The sequence below is a fragment of the Solanum dulcamara genome, chromosome 6 (genome assembly GCF_947179165.1).
Source record: "Solanum dulcamara chromosome 6, daSolDulc1.2, whole genome shotgun sequence".
Taxonomy (NCBI): domain Eukaryota; kingdom Viridiplantae; phylum Streptophyta; class Magnoliopsida; order Solanales; family Solanaceae; genus Solanum; species Solanum dulcamara.
The window spans coordinates 8,761,792-8,781,879 of NC_077242.1; the positions used below are offsets into that span (position 1 = coordinate 8,761,792).

Below are 20,088 nucleotides of genomic sequence, written 5' to 3' on the forward strand. Positions count from 1 at the left end.
TTAAATGATGGATAAAAAATCAAATTTGATTTTCAAGAAAGAAGAAAAAAATTAGTGTACAAAATCAACAAAAAATATAAGTTTTCTCAAAATTTGTGTGGTGATGAAGGGTGGGTCTATGATGGCAGAGAGAAAGAGTGAGGAGGAAAAAGAAGGAGAAAAAAACTGAATAGAGGGTGGTGTAAGGCTGCAGAGAGAGAATGAGGAAGAAGAAGAAAGAGAAAAAATATATATATAAAAAAATCTTTTCAAACGCGCTTAATATTCGTGTTACACACACACTATGCCGAGTCAGCATGAAGTGTTAAAATGACATATCGAGACCTTACTTGAGGTGTCTAAAATGAATAAAGCTTTGTTAAAGTGTCTAAGTGAAAGTTGGTGTCAACTTTAGGAGCACACCGATGGATTCCGCCATCTACAAGTGTGTGTAACCATATGTTACCATGTGTATGTCATATGCATGCCTTGTATATTTAGCGTACGCAAATGTATATCATTATATACAATGAGTAAGTTAAGTATATACATTGACATACATATGATTATTTAGTGTATGCAAATGTATATCATTATATACCATGAGTGTGTCAAGTGTATACATTGACATAAAGGTCTTGATATACACCTTAACTTTACCATTAAAAGTTAATATATCGATCGTTATGAAAGTGTCTCATATATACCCCTATTATTATATAAATAGCTTACATATACCCTTACCGTTACAAAAATGACACACATATACCCCCACCATTACAAAAGTGGCTCACATATACCTTTTTCATATTAAGGAAGTGAATTTTTTCTTATTTTTTATTTTTTTAAAAATTCATGTCGGGGTATATTTTTTTATGAAAAAGTTTTAAAAAATAAAAAAATAAAAATACACCCATACATGGATTTTTTTCTAGCAAAGTTTAGGGGTATATTTAATATTTTTCACACATGAGTTATTTTTTACTTATTTGATTATCATTATTTAAGTTTCTTATTCTTATTTTATTTTTTTCCTTTTCATTATTTGGTGTAAAAATAAGAGAAATAAAAAGAAAGAAGTGTGAATGAAAAAAGAGAAAAAAGTAAGAAAAAATTTAAAGCCTTTTTTTCCGGCTATATTGTGATTTAAAACTAGTTTTTTGTTGTTATATTGAATTTAGTTTTTGAATCTGCGAAAAAGAAATTGGGGCTTGTATAATAAATTTTATATGAAAAGTAGTGAGAAAAATAAATTTGACCATCAAAATAATAAATTCCAATTAGATTTTGAATCAAAAAAAATCAAAAAGAAAAAAGTATGTGTTAGAAGGATCAGCTATACCCCTATATGGATTATTATTTTTTAATAAAAACTTTTTAAAAAATGTTTTTTTCATTTTGTTAGAAGAAAATGATATATACGATTTATTTACGTAACAATAGGGATTTATATGAGTTACTTTCATAACGATAAGTATATCAGCTATAAATGAAAAGGTTAACAGATATATCATGCCCTTTTCTCTCTATGATATTCTTAGTACATGAAGAGAAGTTGTGGAAGCATAAGGGAGAACTTTGCGGTGAAAAAAAATTAACAAAGAGAGGCATTTGATTTTGTGGCTGAGCAACGATGACTAACGGGTGGAACGGGGACTACAACGACTAGATTTTGCGTGATAGAGAAGAAAAAAATCCTAATTTTGTGAGATTTGTTGGAGGTTGTATGTGTTTTGTGAAGTCATTTTTATTATTTTTGAAAGTTGAATAGTATTATTAGTTATGATAATTATTGAGTTTATTTTCTTATATTAATATAAAATTTCAAAATTAAATGATAGGACAATCTGCGTAAATTCTAGAATGGGCCAGTTTATAGTTCTATAGCCCATTAAACTCGACCAAGCCAATGTTTGTAATTGTCGAGGCCTCGAGGGTAGGCATGGTATGATAGAATATCAAATTATCATATCGAAATGAGATTTTCGATATCTTGATTTTAGTATTATGACATGATATTTGGTATTCGATATTTATATATATATATATATATATATATAATTGAATATTGTATCGAAGTATATGTAGTCATATATACAATTCATATAAATATTAGCAAATATTTAAAATGTTATTACTAGAAAATTAATTATTTAGATGTTGAAATTTTGACGACTCTATCTTGATTGAAGTGTTCTTTTTGTGTCATTGATTAATGAAGAAAATTGCTTGCACTTTCTTTTATTTCGACATGTGTAAGGTGTAAATAATTTATAAGTGAGACGTTTCTTAAAAAATCGAAGTCATAATTCTTTATTATATTAGTATATGTAAGTAGTCAAAGTATAGAACAAACTATGATTATCAATTACCATACAATAAAATATCGAAATCGAACTATATAAAGACAGAACTAAATCAAATTAATTTGGTATGATAATGATATAGTATTTTTAAAACTGAGAAATAAAATTACTAAAATAAAATTTTCAATACCGTACTATGCCTGCCCCTAATAACAACTCATAGGGAGTCAGAAGCAAGCAGAGTAAAAGGCGGGTAAAACTGAGACACATTTCAAAGTTAATGAATCAAGTGGGAAAGGCCCATTGCAGTGGCTCCTTTTAGCCCTATGTGTTGAAGTTGAACAAAGAGAGCTTGAACTCAAATTCCATTTTTTTATGGTCGCCATTTAACTAGTACCCGTTTCATAATTTTTTTTTGCAAGTTTACCCGCTTTTGTCAAAAGGTTGGATAGTCGCGTCTGAAGCTTGATAACTTCAATATTGCTTCTAAAAGTGAAGACATATGAGAGACACAAGTGAGAGGTAAAATGGCAATGGAAAAGTTTCACCCAAAAGCAAACTTGAAATTAAAACACTGAACATTGGTTATCTTTATGTGTGTTAAACTTGCATATCCAACTTATATTGACGTACAACAGGTATTGTATTTGTATCAACAGGGAATTAAGAGGAAGGGATGGGTATTGGCAAGGCTAAAAATCCGATATCACAAGTCATGATTGTTGCTGATCCGCTTCTGCCACTAGAAATTACAACCGAAGTATTCTAATTTACTTACAGGAAACATACCTTTCCAGGAATAAGTATTAACAACCTTTAAGAGTACACATGAACATTTTCTCTATTTAAAATACAATGTGATAAATGGAATCTAATAAGGTATTCCAATGTGATAAAAGTAATTTGTGCCTGGAAACCAAGTTTCATAAAATTGAATATGATCTATAGTTTAGAATAAGTATTAACAACACAGTGCACATAACTGTAGGAAGATTTAATAGTAGAAAATAGCAAGCATAACACTGGATACAAAAGGAATCAAATCAAGATTTAATACTAACAATGTCAGCACTAGGAAACTACAACTCATTTTGTGATTGTCTACGTGAAAATTCATGCACAAGCCATCAAAACATAATGTCGGCAAGGGAAACGAAAAGGAACCAATAACAAAAAATGATATGGTTACTAGGGTATCACTGCCAAAAGAAATACAAACTCTTCAATTCTAAGCTTCTGAGTTGAAGGATTAAGCCCTCTTCTTCCTGCTTATAGCTGATCTTTTACCAATACTCATACTCTTGCCAGAATGAGGTAGTAGACCACGTAAAATTGCTAGAACAGCAAATCCTAGAAATGGATAGTACACCATCAGCAATTTGTCTGATGCTTTCTCGGAACCTTTCATTTCACTTAGTATCGCCACCTGAAATTTGCAACATTTATTAGAAAAGCAAAACATAAGCAGATGACTGCTACCTCAATTTGGGAACCGCTGCATCTCTAACATGACCTTTTACTCTCATCCAGAATCAAATGTTTTTAAGTAGAGAAGATGTACGAATAAATGAAACCAAAATTCTGAAACTAAAACAATTGCAACATGTGCATAATGCTGAAACTAAAACAATTGCAACAGGACATGTCAAATCCTCCAACTGGAAACTCATTTACACATTGAAAAATAAATAGAGAGTATCCATCATTGCTCTCATGCTTCTGGGACTCTTCTCTATTGCACTATGTTCATGTTGGTTGTTGCTCTTGAATTAGTACAATGTTCATTTTATTACCTTAATTGCAAATCGCCACACCAACCCACCCACCCCCCAAAAAAGTAAGCAAAAAAGGAAAAGAAATAGAAACAAGCTACAATATGAAGCTCGTGTAAGATTGACGATCAACTGGTTTGGATTTGTCTAATACAAAACAGCAAGACTAGCTAAGACGTATGCATATATTTCTATATTTTTCCTTTTCAGAGACACTAACTTGATTGGAGACAAGATGGTCATGATACCAACAACATCATACCCAGTATAGTCCCACAAGTGTGGTTTGGGGAGGGAGGGGTGTATGTAGACCTTACACTACCTTTGTGAGGCAGAGAGGTTTGTTTCCGATAGACCCTCGGCACAAGAAAATCATTTTTCAAAACAAGTTTGAAAGAAATGTAAAGAGTAAAAAAACAATTATGAAAATATTAAAGAAAGAAAAGTAGTGACAGTAACAACGTAAACCGTAAAGATAACCAAAGTAAAAGAAACAAGGTGGCCATGATACCAAGCTGGAGAAAAGAAAACAGATAAAGAACTTAACATTGCAGATCGAAATGGAAACTGGAGTGGTAAATAGAGTTCCAACTTTTCTTGAGAAGGTGAAATTAGAGTTCCAACTTCCAAGCATACATCAACAACATATCCATCCCACAAGTGGGGTCTGGAGAGGGTGGAGAGCGCAGACCTTACCCCTACCTTTGTGGGGTAGAGAGGTTGTTTCCAATAGAGCTCCAGCTCAAAAAAGAAAGCTTTTGATGCAAGGTTGTCAGAAAATATGACAACAAAGCTAGCAAGATACAAAGCAAATGAAACTACATATACTAATACGACACAAGTCACAAAGAATAAGAAACTAATATTGCTAATAAGGATAGGAGGCTAGTTCCCTGCCTCTCCCACATAAAGTGCAACCACACACGGCTACCTCCTAGTGTTTTACCCTCATCTTCGACCTCCACACTTTCCTATTAGGGTCATGTCCTCAGTAAGCTAAATTGTATCATTTCCTGTCTAATCACCTCCCTAAGTTCTTCTCCGGCCCATCTCTACCCCTCTAACTCCTGCTACAGTCAAACCTCAACCTCAACATACATCCTTCCCATTAATTTCTCAAATTATTTCCAATAACCACAAAAGGTCCAAAAGTTACAATCTTTCATCTTAGAGCTGATGTCAATACAACTTATATTCGGATAAACTAGAGCTTGATGAATCCAATCTTATGGGGGGGGGGGGGGGAGTTCAAAGAAAAGCAAAAGGTAAAACTATCACCCAGAGGGCAGAATACATCTGTTTCATCCCATAATGTTACTAATAAATTTCATCTAATTTAATGCAATTCGACTGATTTATGAAACATAAACCACAAAAACAAGACAATTTGAAGCTATCACAATTCACAACAATCTATAATCTTCAATTAAGCAAGACAAATTGCAATTAGCCCCAAAAATTAAAACAATAAATAAACTCAGCAATTTGAATTAAAAATTAGACAAATTTATTACCATGGCAGTGAGAGTGGAAACACCATAGAGCAAGCAGGTAGTATTAATCCAAGATTTTCCAGCTGCGATAGCATAAAGACTAAGGAGAGAGAGGGGCCAAGCAAAGAGAAGCTCTAACCAGATTAACCCAACAAAGAAATGGGGTTTCTCAGAAACCAAATAGTCACCATATTCTTGAGTGTACCAGCTCTTTAGGTCAACCAACACAGGAGGAAACATGTGTTTAGGAAGAGCAACTTGGCCATCAAAGAGTGGTGCAACAATGGCGATTAACAAGAAGTAGACGAAAAGAAGCAAGTCCAATAGCTTAACAAAACCACCCATTTTCGTCTTCGTTTCTGCAGCAGCAATAGAGGCAGGCACCCAACAGTTGAGCCAATTTTGGAAATAATGTTTTTTTTTTCTGTTTGAAATCTCGCCCACTAGTTCACTTCCATGAAAAGGGGATCTGAGTGAAGATCCACAAACATTCATTTATATAGTACAAGTATTTCTTGCTCATTTCTTTTTCTTTTTCTTTTAAACTTCATGAAATGTTCGATTTCTAGACTGACACGCATGACGCACACTTTTATCTTTTTGTACAGGTATCTCTAACGTTTCAATTTTCCTATGAACACCTATCACTTTGTTGGGATGTTGTTACATGTGTAATGTTATATGTTAGTATTGTATTATATCGCATTAATTAATATAATATTTAGATAAATTATATTATTTTTTATTATATAATGTCCTACGTCAATTTAAATCTAAATAAAATAAAATAATTTAAAGTGCGATAACACTTCACGAATTGAAGGTGCTTCAAAGATAGGAGTCAACCGTCTTTTTGTCTTCTAGGTCAAGTCTTCACATATGGCCACGAGGCACTCCATAGTTCGTCGATCACTTGACGAGTCGTCGATTTTATCGTGGTTTTTAAGGGTCAAATTGTTGAGTTGCAAACATTGATCTACGAGTGACTAGACAATCTGTGAACTGATTTCATGGTCCGTCAAATAATCCGTAGAAGTTGAATTTACGATGCCTACAGAACATTTTCGACGGTCAAAATGACGATTGGTTGAGTGGTTTCACAAGTCGCCAAACGAGTATTTATCTTGAAATCCTCTCGCCTACTTGCAAATCCTTCTCTACGAGAAATAGGACAATCTGTGGATGAATTTCACAGCTCGTCAAATACTATGGTGGATCAATACTTTTAATTCAAACTTCAACTTTTAGGTACGCAATCTATCAAGTTCAAATTTTATTCAAGGAGGTTAAAATGAATCATATTATTATTGCAAATGACTTGACTATATATGTTTCCTTCTTTAGCGTTTGACGGTTCATAATCAGTGCAAATTTTTTAAATTTTATTTTTTCATACAATTTTTTTTTGATCTTATTACACATCTTATTAGAAAATCTTTTACTTATAATCTGAATCAACAAATAATTATTTTCTTTAGCGCTGAGAATAAATCGTTAAGTCTATAAATATATTAATTAGCTAAATTTTATCTTCTTTCCTTTAATCTCTCTTACTAAAATGTTTGATAACATGAAGAATTTAATTTTCATTTCAAATATAGTTAGGCTTAAATATTTTAAATATTTTGGGATGAGATAATATTAAGATTTTGAATAAATAAAAAATTATCTTTTAGAATAAATAAAATAAATAATTAATTATTAAAAAAATCAATTTAATTAAATTTGGGTTGATGATATTTTTAGACTAAAAGATGAAAGGGGCGGTGTTCTTGAATCAAAAAAATGTTGAGGGTATTTTTAGACCAAAAGATGAAGAGGGTATTTTTGAGCTATTTTCAATAAGTTAGGGATATTTTTGAGCCATAAAAATAGGTTGAGGGTATTTTTAGATCAAAAGGTGAAAAAAGGGTATTTATGAGACTTTTTCCGTAAAACAAACATAATAATAAAATCGATCTATTTTAAAATATATATATATATATTTTGCAAATCTACCATTTTATAAATTTCAACTTCTGAAAAATTAAACAAATTATATCCAATAAAGTCGTTGGAGTATATTTGCCTTGGTGATGGATGAATTGACGCGACAAATTCAAGGTGAGATGCCATGGTGTATACTTTTTGCGGACGACATAGTCCTGATCGATGAGACTCGTAGCGGAGTTAACGCTAAGCTGGAGGATTAGAGACATACCTTGGAGTCTAAAGGATTTAAGCTGAGTAGGACCAAGACAGAGTACTTTTAGTGCAAGTTCAATGAGATACCTCAGGAGGCTGGCGCGGAAGTTAGGCTTGGCGACTAGGCCATCCAAAAGAAAAGTAGTTTCAAGTACCTTGGGTCTATCATGCAAGGTAGCGGGGAGATTGACGATGATGTCACACATCGTATTGAGGTAGGGTGGATGAAATGAAGGTTCGCTTCCAGTGTGCTCTGTGATAAGAATGTACCACCACAACTTAAGGGCAAGTTCTACAAAGTGGTGGTTAGACCGGCTATGTTATATGGGGCGGAGTATTGGCCAGTTAAGGTCTCTCACGTTCAAAAGATGAAAGTAGCTGGGATGAGAATGTTGAGATAGATGTGTGGGCATACCAGGAGCGACAAAATTAGAAATGAGGCTATCCGGAACAAGGTAGGAGTGACCTCGGTGGAAGACAAGATACGGGAAATGCGACTGAGATGGTTTGGGCATGTGAAGATGAGAGACATAGATGCTCCAGTGAGGAGGTGTGAGAGGTTGGCCATGGATGGTTTTAGAAGAGGTAGGGGTAGGCCGAAGAAATATTGGGGAGAGGTGATTAGACAGGACATGGTGCAGTTACAACTTACCGAGGACATGACCTTAGATAGGAGGGTGTGGAGGACCCATATTAGGGTAGAAGGCTAGTACATAGTCTCGTTATTCTTTCCTATTAGTAGGCGTATTAGCGTACTATAATTTCTTTTGTGGAGGACTCATATTAGGATAAAATGCTAGGTGACTTAATCTTACACCATAGTAGTTGTAGTTCTGCTCATTGCTTATTGTCATTTGATTTCTGCATTGTATTGTTGTTTATAGGTGTGGGGCCATTGTACTTTGATTATCTTATTTATTTATAGTAGTTAATGCCTCTTTCTTTCCGTACTATTCTATCATGACTTTCTCACTTTTGCTATTTTTTATTTTCGATATGCTTATCCCTATCTGACCTTTTATCTTGTTTTCCTCTCTTGAGCCGAGGGTCTTTCGGAAACAGTCGCCCTATCTTTCAATGTGGGGGTTAGGTCTGCGTACACTCTAACCTCCCCAGACCCCACATGGTGGGACTATACTAGATTTGTTGTTGTTGTAAAGTCGTCGGAGTATAAAATTTGAAATAAAAATATGTCAGAAAGAACTTTTAATTTTATTCTCATTGCGAAAAGTTTATTTCTATTATAAATAAATCTCTTCCCACACATAAATAATAATAATTTTTCTTCTTATAATAAATTTTAGCATCTTCAAGTCATTAGTAGCAATAATATGATTTATTTTATCCTTCCATTGAATAAAGTTATGACTTATAGTTTTTTTTTCTTGTTAATTTTGTTTTGAATTGTTGAAGTTAAAGTTTTTTTCATAAGAGTAATTTGAAGAAAAAGTAGTGGGAGAGAGAAATAACTAAAAAATGAGTTAAGATATAATTTCACCGAGGCATGAATTTCATTAATATAAAATTAAGTTATTTATACAAAAAATGAACAAAGACTAAAAATGATAAGTTTTTAAATACTTAAAGGACTAAATTTGATAAATATATAATTAAAAGACTAAAAACCATTAAATGTATAATTAAGAAATAAAATCTAATAAATTTTTAAATAGTTAAATAACTAAATCCGATTATTTTAGACCTTCCTATAGTTAAGGGCTATTTATGACATTTTGTGACAAAAAATAAATAGAAGGTAGGAAAAAAGGAAGAAGAGACCAAGGAAGAAAGAAAACGCACGCACGTACGCTGTCTCCGGCTCAAATCCATCGCCTTTGATTATCAGCGCCAGTTAAATCTCTCACTTCTCCTCTCTTTCTGTATGTTTATAGATTTTTTTCTTTTTTTCTTTCTTCTTTTCTTTCCCGTAGCTCGTTTGGTGTGGAGTTTGGGGCACAATTTGTGCAATTCTGATGTTGTTGGCTGATTGAAATGTAATTGTGCTTCATTGAACTATAATTTCAGTTAATGGCAGGGAAAATCAATCGCCAACCGCCAAATCAGTGAAAAATGCTTGGTTAAAGTTCTGCCTGCAACCTGTTCGACAAATTGTCTGACAACCAATTTTAATCGCTAGTGAAATGGGTAACCGAGCGACATTAGGAGATGCGTAGAAGTAACTGTGAGTGGTTTATGTGAGATTAGGAGAACTGAAATTTGTTTCCTTTGAGAGACTTGAGCACTTTGACACACATGTGGGACATATACTGAATTGTGTTGTCGGCTGGGATTTCAAATGTTGTTCCTTTGCTCAAAATTTTTCCAAAATGAGTTTACTTGTTGAATTTAACATGTTTTTCTTTTAACTGGTTGCTTTTTCTTTAGTTGACACCACACCTCAATGAATAAAGTCATGCTTGTTTCTTTATGGATGTTGTGATGTTACATTTTGTTTTGATCACTTTGTGGTAGGTATAATTTTTTAAGAATATGAAAATGGTAGTATGTGCATCATTAAATTAGTAGCATTGAGGCTGGTGTGGGTTGTTATATTTTGAGTATTAACATTTGAATTGAGGAGTCTTATGCCATACAAGAGTACATGTATTGGGAGTTTAATTGTGGTAGCACTTCAATAATAGATACGCCTTGAATTTTATTTGGTTGATCTTCATTTTTGAAGAGATAGAGTTAACCTATGATTTCCTTGAACTGAGAGTAATGATGTAGCATGGTACTACTGTAAGGAGACTTTAAGTTTTCATGGGAATTTGTTGCAAACTGGACAAGGTTTAAGGTTCGGCAAAATAAAATAAATATATTGTCAGTTTGTTTTGATTTCGATTATATCTTCTTCTTTTTTAGTAATTAAATCAACTATGGTCAAATTCTTTTTTAATATCAAACTAAATCTAATTAAAATCACTAATGATTTTTTTTTCCCCCTCAATTTGATTCAAATTATTGATTTGCGACCCGATATTGCCCTAACTCAAGAGGGAAGAGACATAAAAGTGTTGTATTATCAAGGTTGAGCGAAAGGACATTAGACAGTAGAGAAGGAAGATGAGTTCTCCAGTGCCCAGAAGAGAGAGTCCATGGGGTTTGCCGGAAGGTGATAACAGACAGCCTAAGGCCCATAGATGCAACGACCGCGTTGAGGATGTTGTTCAGGTCACCTTCCTCTCTTCCCAGTCTGAATTTTATCTTCATTTTTATTTAAAATTATTGCGTCTGAGGTTCTGTTCCATTTCTTAGATAGTTAGATCAATACTGATGCGTGAATCTTTGTGGCCATTCTGGTGGATGTTAGTATTTCAGTCTAATTGAGTACTCTGTTTGTTCCAATTTAAGTTTCTTATTTTCCTTTTTTATCAGTCCCACACTTTCTAAGTTTTCCAATTCCAATGTTCTACTTGACAAGTTGACGACAAGATTTAAAGGAATACACACTTCTTTAATTCAAAACTATTTTTCTTAAACTTCGTGTCCAGTTAAATTAAGACACTTAAATTGGGACAGAGGGAATAATTTTTTGCCTTTTTAGATTCTGAAAGTGCACATATTGTTAACTTGGATGTGTTAAGCCTGGAGATTGTACTCTGAAATTTGTTTCAGCCTATATTGTTATTTACTAAAAATGAGAGAAAAAGCTGATGTGGGATTTTGAAGGTGGAGGAGTAACATGACTTGGGTATTCCAACATTAGGGTGGACCTAGTTCTGATCACGTTGAGAAAATATGGACTTTGAACCTTAAAACATAGCTCAAGTATCATATGGGAAGACTACAATGCATACACTTACCAATTTTAGGATTCTAAATAGTACTCGACACGATGTGCTGAAAGATGTAGCTTCACTACTAGTCTACAAGCAGGTAAAGGAAGAGTACCAATGTTTTGGGGGGACACTGGGCATGTTTTGCGGCTTTTAAAGCGGAGTGCTTCTGGGCTTCAGCACCTCTATGGGGAATACGGTGGTTCAGAAGGTTGTAGAACTTTTGTTTTACTCTGCATCTTCTTGATGCCAGAGATGAAACTTCTTACTCCCTCCATTTCAATTTGTCTGTGTTACTTTCCTTTTTAGTTTGTTTAAAAAAGAATGTCTCTTTCCTAATTTGATGACCGTTTAATTCCAACATTCTACATGGCATATTTAAGGCCACAAGATTAAAGGGCATTATGATACATTAAACATATTTTTAATTAAGACTACAAGATTCAAAAGTCTTCTTTACTTTCTTAAGCTCCATTCTCGGTCAAACCAAGACAAATAAAAAGAAACGGGGGAGTATTACTTCATCAAAAAAATTAAAAATTGATGGTTCAGAGGGCCAAAGAAATGAGGAAAGAATGAAAGACAGGACTTTGCAGGACTTGTGCAATTCATGAGTTTTTCTTTGGAACGAGGAAAAAAAAAAGGAAATCAGGAATCTGACCTAAAATTCTTTGGCATCCCTAGCATAAGGTTCCATAGATTACCAAGTTCAAGAAACAACAGAAATTTCACCAAAAGTCGTAGATATCAACTTCTACTTCCGTTTTTTGTTTGCCTTAATGAATGCGCTTAGGTATTTCAGATGTCACTGATTTTTTCCTACTTTTTACTTCCAAACAATGAGAAAGCTACATTTGGTATACTTCTACGACGCTGTCCAAAGAAAAATTAAAGTAGAGACTTGAAGAGTCCATTAGTAACGGGCTATTGTCTACTTTTTTGATTCATCACAAACCATCGAACTACTAGAAGAAACTTGGCTCTGGAGTAAGTCTTATCTGTTCTAGCTTATAGACCAAATTACAGTTGCATCTAAAAAGAGAAACAAAAACATTTAATCAGTTGTACCATAGCTCATAGAGTTTAAAATTTTGGGCCGGGAGGGGGGAACTTTAAGTTCAATCTATATCTAGGTAAAACTGGAATGCGATGACCAATTTTTGTGTATACAACAACATACCCAGTGTAATCCCACAAGTGGGGTTTGGGGAGGGTAGGATAGACACAGTAGATCTTACCCTACCTTTGTGGAGGTACTTTGTGGAGGTGGAGAGACTGTTTCCGATACACCCTCAGCTCAACAGACAAGAAAAGAATTTGAAGCATGGTAACAAGAAAATATGACGACAAAATAGCAAAATACAAACCAAGTGAGGCAACAAGTAATACACATAGAAGAAAAGGAACATCGCGATTACTAAATACTACTACTAATAAGAAGCATAGAGGAGGCTACCAACCTCTCACACCTTCTTGCTTGCCCATCCACGCACCTCCTCTTCACATGCCCGAACCATCTCTCAGTCTTGCTTCCCTCATCTTGTGTGCTAGGATTCGGAAACTTCCTTTATGTGAAACTCCAATATAGTGGGATGGATTTCAAACTTCTAAACTCCCTGTATGTAAAATTCCATACAGTATCATGGAGTCCGAGGTTTTTTTTTCTAATTGAGAAATGGTAACTTTTGCATCTATATATCCGCATATATACTACATCAAAGTGTAGTCCCCCTTTCAAAAATATTACAATCTAATAAGCCTATTTGTACTTTTTGTTACAAATAGTCTAAAACATCAAAAATATCTTCAGTCTGTCCTAACACTTTTTGTTCACACCAAACGTAATACAAAGCCAAGCAATTCATCTTAAAACTCTGTAGTAGTTCTGCTTGCCCTCAAAACATCTTTGATTTCTTTCTTTCCATACAGTCCACCATATACAAGCTGGAACAATCTTCCATCTCTCCTCCTTTGCTATGGCATTGCCAACTCTAATCCAGCACTTCAATACTCCTATTTTCCTTGATTTCACCCAAGTGATTTTCCTCAAGCAGATGATTAGTCTCCATTGCTGGTCAGTCCATTTACAGTGTAAAAAGAGGTGGTTGACTGTCTCCATTTGTACTTCGCATAAATAGCATCTCGAGCACAATTGGTATTTCCTCTTCTTCATGTTTTCCTGTGTCAGTACTACTTCTCTGGTCAACAGCCATGTGAAACAATTGACCATGTATGGATGGAATCCGAGCTTTTACAAGAGAAACTAATCACTATGTTGGAGTTCTGCCATTAAAACCTACTTTGATGTTGCGCTGCCTTCATCCAATGGCTTCCAACTTATCCTATTTCTGCTGATGCAATTCTTTCAGTTTAATCAAACAATATAAGGAATGTTCATAAAAATCAAGTAAGAGAAATTCCATTCTAATGTTGAACTATATATTAGAAATTAGCTGTGGAGTACATGCCTATACTCTTCGAGCACGCTGCTGATGTAGTGCTTCATATTGGCCCTGCAAAAGAAGTTCCATGTTTGTCACTTATATGTCTTCAAATTACGTTGGTGTAGTAGGTATGTAGTATATTGATCAAGAAACTTAGTGTATACATCTCCTTTCTCAAAAAGATGATTCAATTTTTGCCAAGGCCAGGTTATTTGAATTTGCAGTAGTTCAAATATCGAGCATTAAAATGCGGCTACTGTTGTTTAGTGGTCTGCAAAGTGGCTATTTGTCCATTTTTCCCTCTATCTAGTGTTTGTAGGAAGGAGAGATGTTTGCATATCCCTTGACAAGGATGGGAGTATCCTTCGAGCCTTACTTGTTACCAGACCAGTCCATCGATTCATTGGTTACATTGTGCCCCTGTTTCCATAATCAGATACTCAACTCTTTTGAATGTCTTTAGTTCACCACTGGCCATTTTACATTCTTTCATATAACCGAGCATACCTGTTCAACGTACACATTTTATGCTTGTTTGCCTTTTCTTTTTTCTGCTGAATTATTTATAATACTATGCAGGCATGTTTTGAAGGCAATCCATTTAAAACGATACCAGGGCCTTTCAAGCTATTCTGGCGGTGCATGCGGTCTAAGCCTGGGTAAGCTTCAAGTAATTATTCCGTGGATCAGCTGTGAAATAATTGACATTGAAATAATTAGTCTTATCTCATTAATCATTATATGTCATATAACGCAATGCCTTATATCAAACCATCTTCTAATGGATATTGCAGTTCAAATAAAATTATTGATGAAGACATCTCTTGTTACTCAAGTTACATATTGGCTTACGTTTTCTTTTGATTATCTATAATAGGTATTGGAATAAAGTTGGACTTCTTAAACAATTAGTGTTTATAGAATGCCAAGAATTTGTTATTTTTATCTAAAAATATATACTCCTGAAGACTACTCATACATAATATACAATTAGGCTCCAAAATTTGGAGCCAATCCGAGCATCAGGTTTTGAAAATGATGAACTAGGTTGTTCGTTTCTGATCTTAGATGTTGAAGAGTGAACAACTCAAACAGCAATAAACTTCAGTCTTGACATCTTTGAAATTAATGAAGTTGAATTGTGTGGAAGGAAGATATTTTTCGGGGTTGGAGATTTGAAAGGGGTAAACTTGAAGAGATAAGCTGTAAGAAGGTGAGGTCTAGGGAAAGATACAGTAAACATTGAAGAGTACTTTGAGGGTATGTCATATAGCTTTCAGATCCTTATAGCCTGGATGTTAAATATTTTGTGTTTGAGGCTAAATTAAAAAATTTCCAACGCTGAAACAAATAAACAAGCAAGAATCTTTTTAAAAGAAAAAAGATACGAAGAAATGCTGTTTGGAGCAAGTGCCAAATTTAACTCTAAGCAATAACTTGAAAGTTCTCTTTATTGCTGTCAGTTGGTATAGGTTTCTGTTCCTGTAGTGCTAAAGAAGAGGCTTTTCTAACTTTCTATGTAACATGGTTGTGCAGGGAAGAGCCTACCGAGCCATTCTACTATTTGCAATTGGAACCCCCAAAGAGAGAAGTGCACCTTGAGTAGAGCTTTGCTTGTGTTAATTTCTAAACCTGTAATGAATCCTGTCACTCTAGGTTGTGTTACTTGGCGACAACAATCTGCACTTCGGAAGGTTGTTCATGGCGAATATTCCCTCGAAAGCTTATGTTCTAGTATTTCCTGTTTCCGAATAAGGACGAATATTTTCCCCACCTCTGTCCTTTATTCTCTCTTTTGTTGCATTTATTTTGACTAATGCTTGTACCTGCTCATTATAATAAATTCAACGATGACATGCCTTACGTTCATAATATTTTATTCTACTCCAGTTTTTATCTCCTGCGTGTTTAGCCACTTCTTGGATTAGTCCCTTGGAACTTCAATGTAGGAAATGACATACAAATGTTACTCATACATGTGATCAATTTTCTTGGCTAGAAGTTAGTAAACTCTATTCTAATAAATTTGCAAAACAAGCAATTGGATCTTCATTGTATATACTGCAAGGACGAAATAAGATGGAAAGTTTTCGCCATCCATAAGATATCATATTAACAGCATACCAACACGCTAATTTGACAAGTGGGGCTTAGAGAGGATGATGCGTATGTCGCCTTAACTCCCTACCTTGAAAAGATAGAGAGGGTGTTTCTGATAGACTCTTTGCCCAAGTAAAACATATAAAAAAAACTGGTATATAAAACAAATACTGTAGTAAAATCGAAGAATAAGATAGGTAGAGAATAACAATAGCAATATTGATTAAAAAAACAAGATAATACTCGACTATCTATTAACCTTCCAACTTAATTCTCGACCTCCATGTCTTCTTATTTAGGATCTTAATCCTCAACCTCCATAGCTTCATGTTCTTGGTAAGCCACATGTGTGTCATGCCTTGTCTAATCATATACCTCAATACTTCTTCGGCTAACCTTTACCTCTCCTCATACCCACCATAGTCGACCTCTCACTCCTCCTCATTTGGCCATCTGTGCATCTCCTCTTTCAAAACAACCTGAACACTAACCAAAGTCCAAGTGATGGGTTGACTGATCAGATCATTTCTCTTTCTGGGATTTTAACTGCAGAATGGAAGTGGAACTAGAAGTCAATGATGGGTTCTCCAATGGTGAGGTTACGTTCCATTGTCCATGGTAAGTTGAAGAGCTTGGCTGTGATGAACTTGAATATCTTGTTCACATTTATGTTGTATGTTGCACTTGAGAAAAATAGGGCTGCATTCAGTGCTTTTGCATATGCTCTTGCCTGTTCAAAATCATATTGAAGTATTGTAAATATCAGTTTTTCTCAGCCCAAAGCAACAAAATATGGTCCAAATGCATGCAGTACTTCAGAGGAAATTAAAGATATACACTAGGAAAAGTATCTCTATTAATGTACCTAAGTTGTAGCTGCCCCAGAAACGGAGCACAGGTTAGTGGTTTCCTGATTCTATGGCTCAAACTCATGACCTACAAATCAAACGAACCTCTCTTCGGTGATAAGAAAATGAGGATGATACCTGATTTGCAATGGTCCATTGTACATCTAATGGCAATTGCACGAAATCATCAAACTTTGTTCCTATCAATACTGGAATTGCCGTCTGAAAATTAAAGAACAAATTAATAGAAACATTTCATAATCAAGATAGAAACAGAGAAAGGATGATGATTTCTACCTGATTCCATTGTCGTGCTTGTTTATACCAACTAATAACACTGTGATTTATCAGCAAAAACAATTTTAGGCCATTATTATATATTTCTCCTTCAAATAAAGATTAAAATATCTGATACCTATTCAGTGTACACCGACTTGTGAGATCAAACATGAATAACATTGCTATAGAGTCTTTACAAGCTGTTGGAATCTGGTTACATGCTGAAACATCACCTGCATTATATTGTTAAGTCAAATATGCATCCAAATACGAATTCAAGATTTAAACTAGATGGATTCAATCTTTAAATTTCTTAGCCAGAACAAATTATAAAATCTTTTGAAATTATTGAAATTTGTAACAACCATAAAAAGTAGTACCATTAATATACCTTGAACTTCCCATATGGTATAGGAGATTCTTGCCCCTTTAACACACAGAATTTTATCCATTTGATTTAACCCACTTGTTGAACACCTTTCTTCTCCTCTCTCCTTTCCTACATACTTTGTCTTTAATCAACATTATAAAAGCAAGATTAGAAACATGAAGAAAGAAAAGACTTTTGAAATTTGTAGACAGACTAAAAAAGAAAAAAAACGCGTATACAAAGACTAACCAAGAAACTTGTCTTGCCAATTTGGTTATCACCCAATAGACATATCTTCAAGGCAACCAAATCCTCCAATGCGGCGGAGATGGATGGCGAAGGCATGGTGGTGGTGGTGGAAGTGGAATGGTGATGGTATGACAATTTCCTATACTTAATGGACTTATAGCCTATACAACAACCAACAATTTGGTTCCAAAATGACTTCACATACTTTTGAAGTAGTGCCACCCTGCATATTATTTTCCTCTTTTTGTTCACCTTAAACATTCTTCTATAGCAAAGCAATATACACTTCCTCATGATTGTTTATGTTTTTTGAATTGAAATTGAGAAATGTCCTCAAAAGGAGCTTCTTGCTAATTCATGAAAGTTGTGAAATAAAGACTCTTTTACACTCACATTTTTCTTTTTGTCTACAAGTTGTTTAGTTAATTAATTAATTGTTTTTATGGGGTTAAGGGGAAATTGGATGTGTAACGGTTACCGGCGTTACGGAGAAGAGTTGACTGTTTTATTTGGGCACGTACGTAGATAAAGTCAGATTATGTCTTTGTCTATATCTCTTCTTTGATCGATCCAAATGCTAAATTTCTACTTCTTGAAATGAGGGAAATGTTTGTGGATCCACGTTTTTATTTACTTTTTTCCCCCCATTGTTTGTGGATCTACTTGGTCAGCACAATTTTTTTTAGCTTTTAACACTGTTTTTGTCCATTCACTTTTACTTGTCACGTTTCATTTTATGAGAATTATTTTAATGAACTTTTAGAATTAAATTAATTTAGTATTTAAAATTTAAATAAAGTTATAATCTTTTGCAAGTTAATATAATGAAAAAAATACTTCTTAAAATATTGTCAAAATTCATTCAGTTTGATTCTCAAATAGCGAAACACGACCGGTAAAAGCGAATGAAAAGAGTATTATTGCCTTATTTGATATAGTTTAACAACAAATTATTCTCTCTTTTATAAATTAGCGATAATAATTAGTATGAATTACAAGAAAGGCTAGTGTTATGCAAACATAAAGGAAGATCTCTGAAATTAACTTTTTTCTTTTTATAAATTACCGATTCACAATAATTGTTTGATCTGTTTAAATAACGTAATAAACAAAAATGAGATAAATAATCGGAAGACCTCCCTCCAAGTTCGACCTCGACTTTTGGTAACGAAGAACATCTTTCTCATGTGTACGTGTGGTCATTGAAAGCTCTATACGGATAAAAATAAACTCCTCCAATTTCAAATTGTTCATATTTCTCCTTCTGCTTAGTCTGAGAGGATTATAAAATGAAATTTCATACAACATATATGATTTTAAAAAAATGTTCAAAATGTAGTTAAACATAAGGTTTAATTTTATTTGATTTTTAAATACATGTCTACATGTAATATACTAGTAGTATAAATTTATTCTCCCCAGGTCCCCTCACGAAACCTAACGAGGGGACATTGAACTGATTTAATATTAATTAATACATTGGAGAACATAAATTGGTTGGCTTTGAAATTGTCTGGCTATTTAACATTACATAATCTAACAGGTTTAGATAAGAAAAAAGTAATTTAAAAATTGCATGTGAGTGGCATTGATTCGTTAAAGCATCTTTATATATATATATATATTCATCTCCCTTTTTTCTTTCCATTTTTTTTCTTTAGTGCTTGTCATTTCTCTTTATTCTTTATGCCCATAATTCACTAATGAGGAATTTTATTATTATGCTTCTAATGATGTACCACATGTTTATGTTTCGTGGGAAGCTCTACTTTTAAATATACAGTGATTAATTCTCAAATTAAGGAATAAAATATTGGTAGTTTAAAACTCCACGAAAACTTCTTTGAAGTTCTATATTTTAGCTAGAGGTATTTTTTATCTAAATTTTATTATCATATTAAAATGTGGTTAAATGTTAAATAGTTAGTAAGTATTGTGCTTTTTTTGTCCTAAAATAAGTGTTATCTTAATAAAATAAATATTTATTAAGAAATTAATAAATACAATACTAAACTATCGCTATTAAATAAATGTTTCTCGAAAATTGAACACCATTAAGAAGATGAAATATAAGGATATAGTTGAAAAAACATAGTACTAATTTTTGTTTTGAATTATTAAGATGACACTTAGTTTGATTTTTTTTTAATTAAGATGACATTTATTTTGAGACGGAGAGAGTATCAATCAACACCCGAAAAGTAGATTTTTGCCACTTTACCCAAAAGAATTCCAGAAACTCCTCTTCTGTCACGTTTTAGACTCCAAGAAATCTAGACAAGATG

The 20,088-nt window shown here is 33.7% G+C and overlaps 3 protein-coding genes and 1 pseudogene across 6 annotated transcripts; 2 read left to right on the forward strand and 2 right to left on the reverse strand.

The window, feature by feature from the left end:
* Positions 1-3,260: 3,260 nt before the first annotated feature.
* LOC129893281 (uncharacterized) lies at positions 3,261-6,108 on the reverse strand. The gene is made up of 2 exons (XM_055968789.1): positions 5,572-6,108; positions 3,261-3,711 (listed from the first exon to the last, which is right to left on the reverse strand). The coding sequence occupies exons 1-2, from the start codon at positions 6,043-6,045 to the stop codon at positions 3,535-3,537; spliced, it is 651 nt and encodes a 216-aa protein (XP_055824764.1). The 5' UTR covers positions 6,046-6,108; the 3' UTR covers positions 3,261-3,534.
* Positions 6,109-9,457: 3,349 nt separating this feature from the next.
* Positions 9,458-15,829, forward strand: LOC129892344 (uncharacterized). Of its 4 annotated transcripts, none has more exons than XM_055967918.1 (4): positions 9,458-9,585; positions 10,732-10,908; positions 14,537-14,616; positions 15,494-15,829. In XM_055967918.1, exons 2-4 carry the CDS (start codon positions 10,801-10,803, stop codon positions 15,561-15,563), a joined length of 258 nt encoding a protein of 85 aa, XP_055823893.1. In that variant the 5' UTR covers positions 9,458-9,585; positions 10,732-10,800; the 3' UTR covers positions 15,564-15,829. The 4 variants fall into 4 exon arrangements, with proteins under 4 accessions (XP_055823893.1, XP_055823894.1, XP_055823897.1 ...); XM_055967919.1 differs by having other exon boundaries at positions 9,468-9,614; XM_055967922.1 differs by having other exon boundaries at positions 9,468-9,614; positions 10,765-10,908.
* On the forward strand, positions 14,267-14,383 carry LOC129893664 (U6atac minor spliceosomal RNA; annotated as a pseudogene).
* Positions 15,830-16,250: 421 nt separating the features above from the next.
* On the reverse strand, positions 16,251-18,097 carry LOC129892444 (septum-promoting GTP-binding protein 1). Its single transcript, XM_055968011.1, has 6 exons — positions 17,804-18,097; positions 17,576-17,696; positions 17,321-17,417; positions 17,203-17,242; positions 17,044-17,127; positions 16,251-16,787 (listed from the first exon to the last, which is right to left on the reverse strand). Exons 1-6 carry the CDS (start codon positions 18,095-18,097, stop codon positions 16,623-16,625), a joined length of 801 nt encoding a protein of 266 aa, XP_055823986.1. The 3' UTR covers positions 16,251-16,622.
* Between the last annotated feature and the right edge of the window lie 1,991 nt (positions 18,098-20,088).